Raw genomic sequence first — 16093 nt, 5'->3', positions numbered from 1 at the left:
CTAAATGTCAAGAGGTCTTATTTGTGAAAGTAACAGCTAATGCAAGAAACTGAAGTGTGATCTAGATCTAAGAAAGATAGGAGCCTTCTCTCTGCATCTGTGACAGGGCACACACTGCATTGTGAGACTTGGAAATTATTTGAATATGTGATGAAATTGGTAGTAGGTATACATCTTATAATGGGAAAAGCAGTGACCAGGGAGAAAGAAAAAAAATGGAGGGTATTATGTGATGTCTGCTCAAAAAGAAAAAAAAAAAAGTTTAAAAGTAGGCAGAAAAATATGTTCAATTATAAAAAGCTATGGATCAACTGCTCAGATTTAAAATTCATTTAATTAAAATTACTGGTTTTAAGCCATGCATTATACTGACGACCTCTTATGAACCCTTGAATAATGATATCCATTTCTTCTTGTCGTAATTCTCATTTCTGTGATGAAAGAAGAGTTGAAATTTTAAGTTAGTGAATTAATTTCTATAGTAATATGTTTCTAACATTTCACTTCAATTTTCTGCATTATATTTAAGAGATCATTCTGTATGAATTACGTGAGGAGAAAATTATGATAATGAGGGAGAAACACTGTTGATATACTACTCGTAAAGCATAGCCTTTGGTAGGTGTGGGGGTGGGGAGGCCCGTAGAGGAGATGGTAAATGGGTTTTATCTTGCTTGCTAACTTTCCTCAGTTCCTAGTGATTGACTGGGCTATGTTTTGAGAAGAACTCTAGGAGCAGTAGAACAAAGTACTGTTATTGACTGAGCATGTCTGCTCAAGGTTCCAATGAAGAAATGACAAAAACTGTGACTCACGTCAACCATCCTTTCTTTATTGGTTCTGGAAGAGGCCTGGAGCATCGACAAGTATGGCTTGTCTTAAGGTTGCCCGTTGTGGTTATCATTATTATTATTATTGTATCTGTCCTACTTCTTGCTCTCTCCTGGCCTTTCTAGGTCATAGCCTAGACAATGTCCTTCCTTAGATTTTGATTTTTAATCATCTTGGATTTTTTTCTTTAGAAGGTCTATCTATTGTCAGAGTATGCCCTTTGCTAACTTATTTGGTTAATAAATGTGAGCATAGTCTAGCCAAAGGGAGAAAGATTGTTATACTCATGTTCTGAGAAGCTGGAAGAGACTTTCAAGAACCTCTAAAGAATATGGAGGTTCAATCCCTCAAGTCTATGGATGGATTTAATGATGATACAGACCAATCTTAGCTGGATATGGCAAGTGCTTGGTTCAAGACTGAAGTAAAGATGAAAAATAACCTAGTTTGTAGAGAAACAGATTTAAGACTTTACGAAACAAGTCTAGGGAACCTGTGTTTGTGCTTTGATGGAGATAAAGCACAGAGCTTAGGGGGCTGATCTTCAGTGTTTGATGGGCCCTGCCAGGCCAGAAGCAGCTCCATTTTTGAGGTAGCTAGAGCTCTCAACTGGGTTCTGATAAGAATATAAGATTTTAAATGAATTGAAGTGTTCCACTTTCCAGGAAACATCATTTTCTTTTTAATTAGAAAAATAACCAAAATGAGCAGAATGAATTTTTAGAATTTTTGGCCCTATAAGTGATTGGGTTAAATATTGTACACTGACTATTTTTATGTCTCTTAAATTAGATCTTTAAACATCACCTTCCCAGGCTAGATTATCTTCCCTCTATCTCCAACTAGAGTTATCTTGACTTTCTACCATTTGTCCTCCTCCAACCTGTATTAAGCCATAAATGTTCTTAGATATTTGGAGTAGAACACTTTTAGCCAAAAAGCTTATTTTCTTGTACCAAGTCTTGATTCCTCCTTTTCTTCAGCTAAAGAACTCAGTACTACTAGAAAAGGTACAAATTTTTTTGGTGCTTTTCTAGTCCCCTTGTGAACTTCTCCATGCCTTTATCGCTAACACAGTAAAACTAATATTCAGGCATTGAGACAAGCCAAAGTAAGTGGTGGGAGCTTCAGTAAAAGAGGGTTAGAGAGAGTCCAAACTGCTGGATGGGGGGAACCGTGAAAGGAGGAAGTAAGGAGAAGGAGGTGTAAATGAAGAAAAATAATTTTAGAAACACCTATTTTGGACTCAAATGGTGACTTCAGGAAAGACAGACCATAGTAATAATAAAAGTGAAGATTTGTTAAAGGCCTACCATGTGCCAGGCACTCAGATATAAGGACATGATCTCATTTAATACCTAAATACTTAAATGTTTTGTTGTTGTTGTTGTTGTTGTTTTCCATTTTTACTTTAAAGATGAAACATTTGCGGTAGAGGTAGGTTAAGGAGCCGTCAAGAACACAGAACCGTTGATCAGTCCGATCAGGGTGTGAACTTGGGCTTTTATTCCAGAGCCCAGGCTTTCCTTTCACAATAAGACAGGAAAGGAGGCAAGGAGGGAGCAACAGGGAGAGCAGGAGGCAGAGCATAGAATGTGAGAATGTCTTACCAGAGGGAAGAGTATGTGCAGGGCTTGGTGGAAGAAAGGAGTGGAGAAGAGGGAACTAGGGTGCTGAGGGGAGGCAGCAAACAGTCTCTGGAGAAGACATCTCTTCAGCTCTTCTTTACTCTTTTCATCCAGGACACAGATAGCAACAGACTTTAATCAGCTCTTCCCACATATATGTTAAGAGGGCATGGACTGGATAGGAGTTTATTTCCCCCGACATATGAATAATGCCCTATGACACAATTGGTCGTGGTTGAATGTGAAGAGAAGGGAAGGGATGGAGAATAACAATCCAAGGCCGTCAGTGATGCTTATTTTCTAGGCACAGTCCTCCACCAACTAGCATCCACCCAAACTCGTGGTCCTTGACTCCTGTTGTCCATTCTTCACTCAGTGTTGGCACTTTGCATGCTGGAGACTAGGAGCCATGTCATAAGGTGTTAAATAACCTTCATCATTTATCAGTAGATAACACGTTCCTACATAATCACACCTTTCTGATAGTATGGGGTCCAGTAATGGCTCTTTCATCCATTTTATGAAAACATATCTTGGCTTCTTGGACAGTGGTTTGTTTTAGATTTGTCTCCCAGTCATGCTGATACTGCTCATGGGGGAAAGAATGAGGGGAACAGAGAGATCAAGGTGCTGACCTACCAGCTGGCTCCTCCATAGGGAAGGTGAAAAGGAGCTTTAGCTGTTGAAGAATTGATACAAAGCATGAACCTTGGATGGTGGTGATATAAAGCTTGTCTCTGTACCCGGGAATATCTCCCAATTGTGCGTGTGCCTAAGAACATATTGGCACTTCTCCTTTGGGTTTCTTTCTTAGGAACAACCCAGAAAGGAGATCGTAAAGTGTGGGAGAAAGGAAGGGGGCGGGGAGGAAGAAATGTAGAAAAAGGAGGTGGGGACTGCCTAGAAGAACAGAGATGTCTATTCATTACTTTCCAAGGACCAACACATCTCAGTACTCCCTCTTCTCCTTGGGATTCCAAGGTTAGCAAGCATATCTTGCTTGGGGTTGAGCAAAAACTATTCTGCTTTAAATGGTGAGAAAAAATGGCCCTAAGCCATATTTAGAAAATTTGTTGACTGTAATTAAACCTTCATGGGAGTCCCCAAGGTTTACTTACCTATAATTGAAAAAATGCAAATGAAGACAGTTAATCAGTGGACTTGCTGACTATGAAGCGCTACTACCTACCTAAATGAATTTAAAACGAAGACACAAATATGTCCAGTTAAGAAAGTTACCTGAGAGCCAATTGATAAATTTCTCAGCAACGCAGTGGAGATGTTTTCTTAGCCTGACTGAGATTGCCGTGCTTTTCTGCGAAGGACTTTGCCGACTTAATCTTGAGCCATTACACACAGATTTACTGACAACTGGGCTTCGGTGCTGGTGGAGCACCAGCTGACTCCCTGGCATCAGTCAAGGAAGCCCTGCGAGAAAATAACAGCCTTCTTGTCTTCCTTTCTGTCATGATTGAGCCACCACTTAAAGCTGTACAACATTTGCTTTTCAAGATCCCATAATCAAATGGGAATACACCTGGGATTAATCCAACTCCTCAAGAATTATCCCACAGTATTTTAGCTATCAGTTATCACGGATCAGTAAATGTTCTAATATTAATAGCTTTAAAGCAGTTTTTTCTTCTTCTTTTTTTTTTTAACAATAATCACAGCAAACCAGTGATGGTCATTTTCACTTCAGACACCATACTTGTTAATATATTCAGCTAATTTTTATCACCTGATTTAAAATCAGCCCCCCCCCCGGAATTATATAAATGCCTAATCACTGCGCTGTACATCTGAAACCAATATAAAATATTGACTGTCAACTATAGTCTCTCTCTCTCTCTTTCTCTCTCTCTCTCTCTCTCTACACATACACACACACACACACACACACACACACACACACACACATAGTTACAGGATGTAAAGTACAGCATAGGGAATATAGTCAATAGTATTGTAATACCTACATACGATATCAGAAGAGTAGTAGACTTGGGGAGAGGGTTATGACTTTCTGAGGGGTGTAACTGTCTAATCGTTATATTGTTTTGTACACCTGAAACTAATATAAAAAACCCACACACCCCCAAGTTCTTTGCACGTCTGTTAATACTTATGTCTTCTGCTTAATGAGTTCATTAATTAGCAACTATGGTGTCAAGTAATAAGTGCACAATTTGTCCCTGAAAATTAGCTATGGGAACAAAAAAGTAATGATGCAGCCTCATTTCGATAAAAAATATGGTCAGTGATCTGATTAGTAGTAACAAAACAAAAGGTATTAAACAAATTAATTTAAATGTAGAAGTAGAGGTGCAGTAGATACCATATTGCATTGTTTCTGACCTCTTGGAGGAGGGAGCTAGAGATGTCTTATCACGCATGCCTCCCAGCAGATTCTGAGGGAGCCAAGTGCCATGACTGATTGCTGTCTGCCGTGGCCACCACACGGGTGAGTGGCATATTGCTGCCCTGTGTTCACCACTGTCACTGTCTTAAGAGGAAGGATCCAGCTTTTCTAATTCACTTCACTGTTGATGTTCGATAAGGAACAGCACAGGGAGTGGGCTAGAACACTGAAAGGAGGGCTTGCCACAAAGGAATTGTCTTTTTTGCAAGCGTGTAAACATCCGTGAAGTGGGAAAAGATGCGATTAGGCTGAACCTTTTCAGCATGTCTTTGTTTGCTTGAGTTATTTATTCCCCTGGACTTGCTAGAGTTTTCAAAAGTGTTATTGATATAGACTCTGGAAACAGTAGGCAGATATTTCAAGGTATTTCAAATGTGTCACAGTTTTTAAGGAGATCAAATATCTCTTCAAAGTCTCATGGATTTTTTTAAACATGAAATGTTCTTCTTGGCTGATAATAGGCGCCGATGCTTTAGGTTTCTAACCTCCCATTCATTAACAGCAAGCCTGACTTGTAGCAAAGTCTTTTTCTTTTCCCCTTCCTTCCCTGAAAGCAATTTATGACTCATTTTGGCTAGATAACTGTTTAAATATAAATAAATGACCATCTCTAGTGGAAAGATTCCAGTTTTCTCAAGGTGTTTGCTTTCAGTTTATGTCAGTTCTCCGATCACAACTTCCTCCCCTCAAAACACTGCCCCAGGCCTGAAACTAAATAGCACAGTCCCATTAAAATACTTCTTGTTCTTATGTTTAACACTAATTTATTCCTATTTAAAGATCTTGTACATGGGAGATAAAATGGACTCTACCCATATCTGCAGAATCATTTTAGCATTCTCAAAATCATTAGCTCTGACTAGAGAACATTAAAATAAAAAAGCCTAGGCCCAAATGTGACTGGCTTTCTTCTCCCAGGCACTGCTAAGCTTTTTGAGGTAAAGCAAACTCCTCAGTTTTTATATTTCAAAATCACCTTCAAACAGATTTGGTTTCTTTTCTTCTACCTACCTTCACCAGTAGTCTCATGGCACTTGCATTCTTTTTAATCCAAGGACAAATTTCTGCATACCTGGGATTTCCATGCCATTTGTGGTTCATTATTTTTTTGGTAATAAATAATTAACCTTTTTGAAAATAGATTCATTTCCAGCTAGTATTTGTATCTCTGCATGCATGTTTTAAATGGATTAATGTAGAACACATAGTGAAATTTTAATTCTCTTCTGTAACTATATTTCTGGTCCGCACAAATTAATATCCTAAGATATTTACTGTTATATGTAGTTAATCCAATGCTTTTCCATCCACCTTTTACCTTACTTTGTACTCTTGACTATGTTATGTGGTGTTTTTTTGTTTGTTTTTAATGTGTGTGTTTTTAAAACCAGCTGTTAAATCTAAACTGCATTTATTTTATTGCTGACTGGCCCCAGAAAGTTCACCATTATCAAGAGCGATTGTTACTTACTTAACAGAATAGAAAGTAGCCTTGGCTGTCAAGGGAATAGTTAAGATATTTTGTGATTTCTTGATGATGGTATGTCTTTGATTATATTAAAAGAATATTGGTTTTGATCTTGAAAGCATAATGCTGAGAGACTTTTTAGGACATTTAGTGGACTTTTTGATGTGATAAAAGAATACTGATTTACTGTTTCATTCAGCAGCCTATTATCGCTCTAAAAATGCTAAATAACGAAAGTGAAGGGAAGAAGAAATTGACAGAACTGACATAAGTTATGTACCTATAATATGCAAAACACTGTTCATGAAACTGTGAGGAAGACCAACGTAAGCAAATACGTGGTTTCTTACATCTAGCTTCCTGAATTTTACTCCCATCATTTCAGCTGTCCGTTCGATAACTACTGACATGTGATACACACACCTGAAACTTAGTCGGTCCAACATTAAACTCGGTTTTGTAGCACCTCAGTTTCCCTCCTATTTCTATAATCTGGGTTAGTGGCACCAGTATATACCCAGTTGTACAAGCTAGAAATTTAAGCTATCCTTTATCACTCAACCATCCAATCACCAACAATGGTCTATTTCATCCATTAAAGTGGGTTTAGATATCATGCACACCATGAAGTTTTATTTTCCTACCTGTCCCCACCTGACTCAAGGTAGATCCCCCATTCTCTATGTTCCTTTAGCACCTTGCATCCTACTAATGCATCTATCACAGAGTATTAAAGCTTTTAGTTTATGTGTCTATGTTTGTATACCAACACTAAAGCACCGTGTTTGGCACAAAATAGATACACACTAGGAGTCTGAAGAATTATTTGAATGAATAAATATATGTAGAAAAATGGAGGGGTAGACTTAAGGGTAAAGAATAAATGAGAATTCAGCATTTCAAGAAATGTAGTTGCATTTTCATTTAAGAGAATGCTATTGAGTCATTCAGTCACAATTGTTTCTATGGAAACTGAACACCTTGTGGGGTAAACTCCATGTTAATGAAATAGCGTGGAACTTAAGACCTGGGGTTTCAGAACTCTTTAGAGGATCCTGTATATTTTCAGTCATGTTAAGCACTTTTCGTGACAATTTTCAGCTTTGACTTAAGGAATTAGGCAGCATAAATGTCAATTAATAGAAGAATCACAATTCAGGAAAGTCTTCCCTCTAGTGTTTTCCTTCCATGCACAATCCAAACTGAGGATGGTATAGCAAAAGAGAAATCTATCAGAAGTTGTATGGGATTAAGAAGACAGAGTGGTGACAGAGGCAGAAAAAGATAAAAACCCTATAGAAACAGCTGAAAAAGAGCTCTCCTGCCCTTATTTGCTTTTCATGGACTATAATAGAACAAGATGTGAGGAAACATCTGTTGACTTTTTGAAATAGTACTTTGATATTTTAAAAGAATAATGACAGAATTAGGAGAAGCCTAATTTCTGTGGTTTGTCACAGCAGACACCCATGAAATTGAATAGAGAGAATTAGCCTAGCACAGCTTGACAGATTTGGGGGATGTGGATTCTTCTGTCATACATGGCTCTAGGAAGCAACATGGAGCAATGGTTAGCTCATGGGCTCTGGAGTTAAGCTGCCCGGGTTTAAATCTTGGCTTATTTGCTTTTTATTTGTAATGCTATCCTGGACAAGTTGTACGGCCCCTCTAAATCCCAGTTGAGCATAATAATATTTCCTGTCTCTGAGGTGGTTGTGAGATTGAATAAGACAAATAAAACTTGGGGAGCCTGTGTAGAGACTGGCTTATGGTCTCCTTTGCTAAGTGTAGGTTCTTATTTTTAAAAGTGAAAATGAGCAGCTTCTCTTAGACTAGACTTAGAAATTGAATGGCACATCCAGTAGGAATAGAAAGGCCTTTAAGCAGGAAAAGATTTAAGTCTTTTTTTATGGAAAATTCTGGTTAATGTCTATGCCAGGAATGGCTGAGATAATGATCCACTTTTGAGGCTCTTATAAAGCTACCAGGACCAGCCCTGTTAAAGACTTAGCACACCCCAATTAGCTTAGGTGAGCCCCACCCATAGGCACAACCAATTGTTATAGATGTGTGGTCAATGGGCTTCAGAGAAACTGAGCAAACGCAAGAGAAACCTACAGGGCTCAGATTCCAGGCACTGCCTCCACGTGGGAGGACTCAAACCAGGATGACACCGTAAAGGCCAGGAAAGACTGGGAAGGACTGTGCACAAGGAAGGAGAACAGCTGAGGCCAAGAGATTCAACTATAGAGAATTCAGGCTCTAAGGATGAGACTAAAAATCACAGACCAGGTGAGATGGAGCCTTTCACCAGATGAAGTCATGATGTTTACAGTATGTTACCAGGATTAAAGGACAGGCTTCCACCCAGAGAGAATTAATACTTGAGACAGGTTCATTTTGAATGACAGGTAGTCACTGAAAAAACAAGACCCAGAGATTAAATGATGCTTCAGAGAAGTAGTGAATTGGTTCAGTGGTAGGCTTTGGAGACAGAGAGTATTGATCCTAATCCCTAACTTTACCCATTGCTACACAGGCAATTTAAATGACCTATCTAAGCTTCAGTTTGCTCACCTGGAAAATGGGGGTAATAGTAGTTCCTATTTCAAGATTTTTTGAAACTTAAATCATGTGATTTAATTGAAAGGACTAGGGCAATTCCAAGCACCTGCTAATTGCTCAGTTAATGTTGGTTATTATTATAAAAACTTTATACAGAATCATTTGCATGCCTTATTTGAAAATGCCATGGTTACAGTGTAAATCACAAAATAGAAAGCAATTATGTATTTAAAAAATCACCTTGCCATGTAGCTGGACCCTTTTTAATGTATTTTCTTTAGGAAGTGAATTTTTAGCAAAATGTGCCACTTGGAAGGCAGGTCTCAGAGCTATTTTGGACAAGCGTAAAGGAGACTCATTTTTAAAGAAAACAAATTCTGATCGTGCCGATAATGATCTTGATCAATCAACTGGGTATAGGGTATATGGAAAAATAATTTAACCTTTGGTAATTGAAGTTTGAAGAAAAAGTAAAATTTTGCATTAACTTTAGATTGGGCTTATTGTCGAGGAGTATATTTGCTCAGGTTTAGCTAGTCAGGTCCTTCACTTCCTTGCTTTCCCTCTCAACAAATTCAGTACCATGTTTCCCCGAAAATAAGACCTAACCGGAAAATAAGCCCTAGCATGATTTTTCAGGATGACATCCCCTGAACATAAGCCCTAATGCGTCTTTTGGAGCAAAAATGAATATAAGACCCGATCTTATTTTTGGGGAAACACAGTATCTGCCCTACCAGGTGGCTTGAATGAATTAACTGGCTTTGTATTTCAGAGCTGTCTCACTCTTGACCAATGTATTAGGTTTATTCACAGGATTCCTGCTTCAGGCTGGGAGAGCAAAGGGGTTCTGAAGAAGAGGCAGGCTATCATATTTTTGCTGCAGAATTAGACACCATCTATCTGAAAATGGAATCTGTGGTAAAAATTTCCAAATTACTTGTAATCCTTCTCTTAGGATCCACTCAATTCTCCCAAGATTTGCTTTTTGGGGAACTATTTAATAATCGATAGACATGTCGTCTTCTACTTCTACTAATTCTTTTGTTCCAAAGCAAATCAACAGAACTGTCCCTGATATTATATCATTTTACACTCTCTTTACCCATAGCACATAATAGAATTAACTAACATTATGAATGAATATTACTCATTTTTGAAACCTGACACTTCTAGGGAACCATCAATTGGCCAAGGAAGATAATATTTAGCTTCTAAAGAAACCATGACTGATCTTCTAATTGTCCCAACATTTTACTATCTTATCTCTTTCCTTCATTATTTACACTGTTACCTGGGTGGTATAATGGAAAAGATAAAAAAGTGAAATTCAGTCAAATAACTGGCTATGATGTTATGAAACTCACCTATCATGAAAGTCCCTGAAATCATTAGATGAAATAAGTCTTCAGAGAGTCGTTGGGTTTCATTAATTCAGTGGTTCTCATGCTTTGTCATGCATCAGAATCCCCTGGATTGCAAGTTTCTAATTCAGAGAGTTTGAGATTGGCCTGAGAAATGTCATTTCTAATTGGTTCCCAGGTGATGCTGATACTGCTAGTTTAGAGCTTGTACTTCGAGAATCACTGCACTAATCCATGCTTGGCTTCTCTTCTATTAACATAAATAATCTAGAATTTGCTTCTCCTTAGCTAGCTTTAGAGACTTACACTGTATAAACTAAACATTATGGGTTAAGCAGTTATGTTGGTATATGTGCACCTTGTACTGTGTAGTAGAAACAGCAGAGTAAGGACTTAGTCCATTTAGTTGATTTCATTCGCAAAGCAGTCAATTACAATATTTGCTGAATCGTGGCTCTAATCCACAAATCACTTTTCTTCTCTATAGTATTGTGGGGTCAATGTAAATACTGATTTTTAATCTTATTTTTCTTAGTGGTGAAACCTCAGTTCTATGGTATTGCAAAGAATTCATACATAGAAAGTATCTTCCATTGTTTTCCCCAGTTATCTGACTCTATGGGCTTTTTTGGTGGTAGAAGAATTGAGTTTCATTTGTCATAAAATATATTTTTTTAACTCAGCATGATGTTTGGTTAGCTTTGATAAAGGATATGGACCAGACAACCGCGTCACATAGGCCTTAGATATAACTTCTGTTCCTGGTCACTACCTGGGACATGTTTTGGTCTCAAGACATGACACGAAGCTAAAGTGGATGCGGTTCACCCTACGTAGGAAGCCACAGTGTTTGGGATCTCAGCTTAAACACGTTGCTAATCACCTCGCACCCAGAGGGTTGTCTGTTAGCTCCCCTTCTCTAATGCAGCTATAGTCTACCAATCACAGGTTATACAACAAACCATCTCAACAACAAGGAAAGAACATTGCTTAGAAACTTCCCTGGATCCCTCTAACTGCAGTGGATACATTTCCTTAGTTGATATTACAAGGAGTTTGATGAACAGTCAAGCTATGCCCAAGCATCCCTGAGGCTGGAGTAATATTTTCAGTTCAGTTCTTGATTTTTTCCCTTCACTAGGTTACATGTAGAATCCCAGCTGAAAGGGAGTCTGGGAAATGCAGTTTTTATCCTTTCCAGCATCTATGGTTCAGGAAGTGAAGGAAGAATAAGGTTGAAATAGATATTGAATGGCCTAATATACAGTATATACCACACTGTCTAACTAGTTAAAAGCGGCAAAGAATAACCTAAAAGCAATCCCTGGCTTGAGAGTCTGGGGATGAGCTGCTAAACCTACAGTGCTACTGTGACTTGTCATAGTAGCGTTTTTTGAAACAATCCTGCCCAACAGGGTGGCAGTGTGGTACAGTAATATAGTATTTAAGGGCTTCCTCACTTAAGCTATGTAAAACTAGAAGTTATTGGACCTCTGTCTGCACCAGCTCTCTCATCATAAAATAGCAATGACAACAAATGCCACTTCACAGGTTGTTGTGAAAGTTAAGTAGGGAAATACAAATTTCTTAGAATAGTGTTTGGCGCAAAGTGCAAAATCTATATTTCATTAACACATGCATATGGGCTTTCATTGAATGCAGTCTGACCTGCAAGCGCCTGACACAATTATTGATATTTTTATTGGAGGTATATTCAAGATCTGGGGATAGTTAAAGGGATACTCAAGTTCAATAAATACTTAAGTAAAAGACAGAACACCTATGGGTTGTTCCTCTGCTTAGCTGCTTGCCTGCATCCCTACCAATCCTAAGCTCAGGATGGAGAAATAATCTATATATAGATACTTCCACTGGGAGGCCATAAAATTATGATGGAACCCCTTATAACTTTTTATTCTTCAGTGCCTGCCAAATGCTTTTTAAACATTTGAGTAATTGTCACCATTAACAATTAGCCTAATGTAATAACATGAGATGTTCTACTTTGGAAAACTTTTCTTATATTGGAATTGTTACATGCTAAAAAGAGGGCTTTATCTTTAGAGGTATTGGGACTTTAGAAAGCTATGCATCATAAAGTATCTTCTTTTTTTTCTTTTTTACTTAGGGAGTAGGGATGGGTGAAGATAGGTGACTGCTTTGTAGCCTGTTCACCGTATCATGTAATAGTTCGGGCGGTACTGTATACTTGCAAAAGCAAAGCATCGTTTTAACTGAAATTGTACCGTCTTGTGAGTGTTGTGCCTTGACTGACCCAGGTGTATCTCATTCTTCTCCTCCCACACTAGCTGGACAGTGCTACATCACTCATCCAGGCAGCTAAAAACCTGATGAATGCTGTTGTCCTCACGGTAAAAGCATCCTATGTGGCCTCAACCAAATACCAGAAAGTCTATGGGACAGCAGCTGTCAACTCACCTGTTGTGTCTTGGAAGATGAAGGCTCCAGAGAAGAAGCCCCTTGTGAAAAGAGAAAAGCCGGAAGAATTCCAGACACGAGTTAGACGAGGTTCTCAGAAGAAACACATTTCGCCTGTACAGGCTTTAAGTGAATTCAAAGCAATGGATTCCTTCTAGGACGATAGGCTTTAACAAGAAAGCTTTTTCTTTCTTTTCTTTTTTTTTCCTTTCCTTTTTTTTTTTTTTTTAATTCCATTTTTGTATGCATACCTGCCAACTCGTATGCCTCTGGCATGGGGAAATTAAGGGAGCAGAGTCTGTTTGCATGTATGATGGGATGGATCAATACTACTGATCCATCTATAGCCTGGAGAGGGGACAGGGAAGTCCTGTTCCGAGGTGGCACAGAGCTGTCCTTTGCAACATTCTCATGAAATTTGGTGAAGAGTTCACCTTGCAATGTTTACGGGAGGGGGAGGGTTGGGGAAAATAAACTTAACTCTACAAAAGCAAATTCTAATGCATGCAAGAATCATTAGGTTGGCAGGTATATTAAGTGAAAAATCTGGAAGTGTAATGATAGAACATAAAGCTTGTATTGCTTCTGTTTCGGTGCAAAAATGTACTAGCCAATACGCTTAAGTGTGTGGCCCACAAATTGAACAACTTAACTTTGAAGTTATATCCATGATATGCGGATTACTTTTACTAAGGGGAAACTAACTCATCCAGCTAAAAATGCTTCTTTTAATCTGTCTTCTGTTCTTTCTCTTCTAGTAATGCCCATCCTAGTGCTCATGTTATCAATTTTTCCCCTTTACTGAAAACAATAGACATTTATTTGAGACAATTATAATCCTTCTGGGGGCACTGGAAGCACAATATAGTGATCCACCTTGCTTTTCCTTTGTGTTGTTGTTTTTTTTTCTTTTTTAATTTGAACTATGATTTTGCTAGAAATAGGAGGCCCAGTGGTGAGTTGTTAGAGGAATGGAAACTAACCATGTGTGAAGGTTTAGAGGCAAATACATAGGTATAGCTTGGAGTGCTGGTATCTAATATGCCATTGTATCCACTAACTCGAAATAAACACATTTAATCTTCACCTCTGAAGCATCTTTTCTTTCTTTAAATGCATATTTAATAAAAGATCAGAGCATGGTCTTGAAAACTCGTTAAAAATATTTTTGTTTGTTTTTAGAAATTGGGAATAAAATAGGTGATATATAAAGAAATCTCTGAGTTGTCTTTAGAGAACAGGAATTGCTTCTGTTTTATATTTTTCAATTTGGTTTTATTTACTTTCAAACTGAAATTAAAATGAGAAAGTCATGTGTTAGATTTTTCTGAGCCATGTTCAGCCCTGGGCTAAATGTAAGAACTTAATGGGTTCTCAGAGAGAAACTGAAATATACATATATATATATATATATATATATATATATATATATATATATGGAAGCCATTAATTTAAAAACGTATTTTATTCATTTCAAAATATTTTTTATCTAAATTGTAAAAACAAGGCTTCTATCTTATTATTAAGGAGTGAGTAGTAGTCTTACAGCTACAGCTTGAGGAGTGAGAAAAGGACCCCAAATAAGTTTTTGTGAGTGCCCCAAACTCCTCCCATTTAAATGCTCCTGACAGGTTGGCAAGTTACGATATGTCTCCAGAAGACGTCTAGTAAAATATGTGTGTCTTTCTTAGCAATGTGATAATGCATTGGGACTGTGCTTGTGTTAGCTTAAGTGCAAGGTCTCAAAGAGAAGAAACTGAGGAGTTGTGGAATGAGAGAAGCATAGTCCAAAACTTTATTTAGACATAGTTCTGCTCAAAACACTGCTCATCACCACTGGGTAATGAAACTACCACCCAGGCTGAGAATGATCAGGTGGAAAAGCCACAATAAAAGTTATAGACTGATTGTCAACACTAATCATTAGATCACTATTTCAACTATCCTGCCCCCTTAATTTGTGTAAACCTAACAAAGGCCATATATGACAAGCCCATAACTAACATCGTATTCACTGGTGAAAAGATTTTCCTCTAAGTTCAGGAACAAGGCAGAATGCCTAATCTTGCTATTTGTACTCAAAATAGTATTGGAAGCCCTAGACAGAGCAATCAGGAAAGAAAAAGAAAAGGCATCCAAATCAGAAAGGAAGAAATAGAATTGTCACTATTTGCTGATGACATAAATAGGTAACCCTAAAACCTCTACCAAAAAACTGTTAGGACTAATAAACAAATTCAGTAATGCTGCAGGATACAAAACCAGTATACAGAAATCATGTGTTTCTCTACACTAATGAACTAAAAGAAAGAAATTAAGAAAACAATCTTATTTACAATTTCATCAAAAAAAAATAAAATGCCTAGGGAGAAATTCAAGGAGGTGGAAGAACTGAAAACGATAAGACATTGATGAAAGAAATTGAAAACACAAATAAATTGAGATATTCTATACTCCATTCTTATGGATTGGAAGAATTAATATTTATTGTTATAATGTCAATACTACCCCAAAACAATCTACATATTCCATACAATCACTGTCAAATTTTCCAACATCATTTTTCATTGAGACAACAAACAGTCCTAAAAATTTGTATAAGACCACAAAGGACCTCATATAGCCAAATCAATCTTGAGAAAGAACAAAGCTAGAGACATCATGCTCCCTGATTTCAAACTACTGTATTTCAAAGTTATAGTAATCAGAATAATATGATATTGGCCTAAAAACAGACACATGGATTAATGGAACAGAATAGAGAGCCCAGAAATAAACCTATGCATATTTGATCAATTTTTGACAAAGCAGCCAAGACTATACAATGGGTAAAGGACAGCCTTTTCAATAAATAGTATGGGGAAACTGGACAGCCACATGCAAAAGAATGAAATTGGACTATCTTACACTGTACACAAAAATTAATTCAAAGTGGTTTAAAGACTTGAATGTAAGACCTGAAACCCTAAAACCCCTAGAAGAAAAAACAGGCACTAAGCTTCTTATCATTGGTCTTGGAGAGGATGTTTCTAATCTAACACGAAAGGCAAGAGCAAGAGAAGCAAAAATAAACAACGGGACAACGTCAAACTAAAATGACTGGAAGGCAAAACCTTTGGGAATTTTATACCTGGAGAGGGGGAAATGTAAAATGACTTAATCCATCCAATTACACAGTTCATTGTGTATATACATGTTGAATGTGTAAGCATGCTATACTTTGTTATTGATTGTTAAAATGACAGGCAAACTGGAAAATTTTAGGAGGAAGGGAAAATATTTGGGGAGAATGATAAAAGATGTCTTTTCTTTTGCTTACAGCTTCACATTGCATTCCCTCCTGACTTAGCCTCTACATAAGCCAGCAGGTTTAACA

General features: G+C 37.6%; 1 protein-coding gene across 7 annotated transcripts in view; it reads left to right on the top strand.

Moving 5' to 3' along the window:
* CTNNA2 (catenin alpha 2) overlaps positions 1-13880 on the top strand; it is a 1256663-nt gene extending 1242783 nt beyond the window's left edge. For all 7 annotated transcript variants that reach the window (XM_033125182.1, XM_033125183.1, XM_033125181.1 and 4 more), the window contains one exon: positions 12588-13880. In XM_033125182.1, the coding sequence (XP_032981073.1) occupies positions 12588-12875 (288 nt within the window). In that variant the 3' untranslated portion in view covers positions 12876-13880. The remainder of the gene's footprint in view (positions 1-12587) is intronic.
* Positions 13881-16093: the final 2213 nt, after the last annotated feature.

Source organism: Rhinolophus ferrumequinum, chromosome 13 (assembly GCF_004115265.2).
Source record: "Rhinolophus ferrumequinum isolate MPI-CBG mRhiFer1 chromosome 13, mRhiFer1_v1.p, whole genome shotgun sequence".
Taxonomy (NCBI): Eukaryota; Metazoa; Chordata; class Mammalia; order Chiroptera; family Rhinolophidae; genus Rhinolophus; species Rhinolophus ferrumequinum.
Note: the sequence above shows the minus strand (reverse complement) of the source record. Positions and strands in the feature narration are given on the sequence as shown.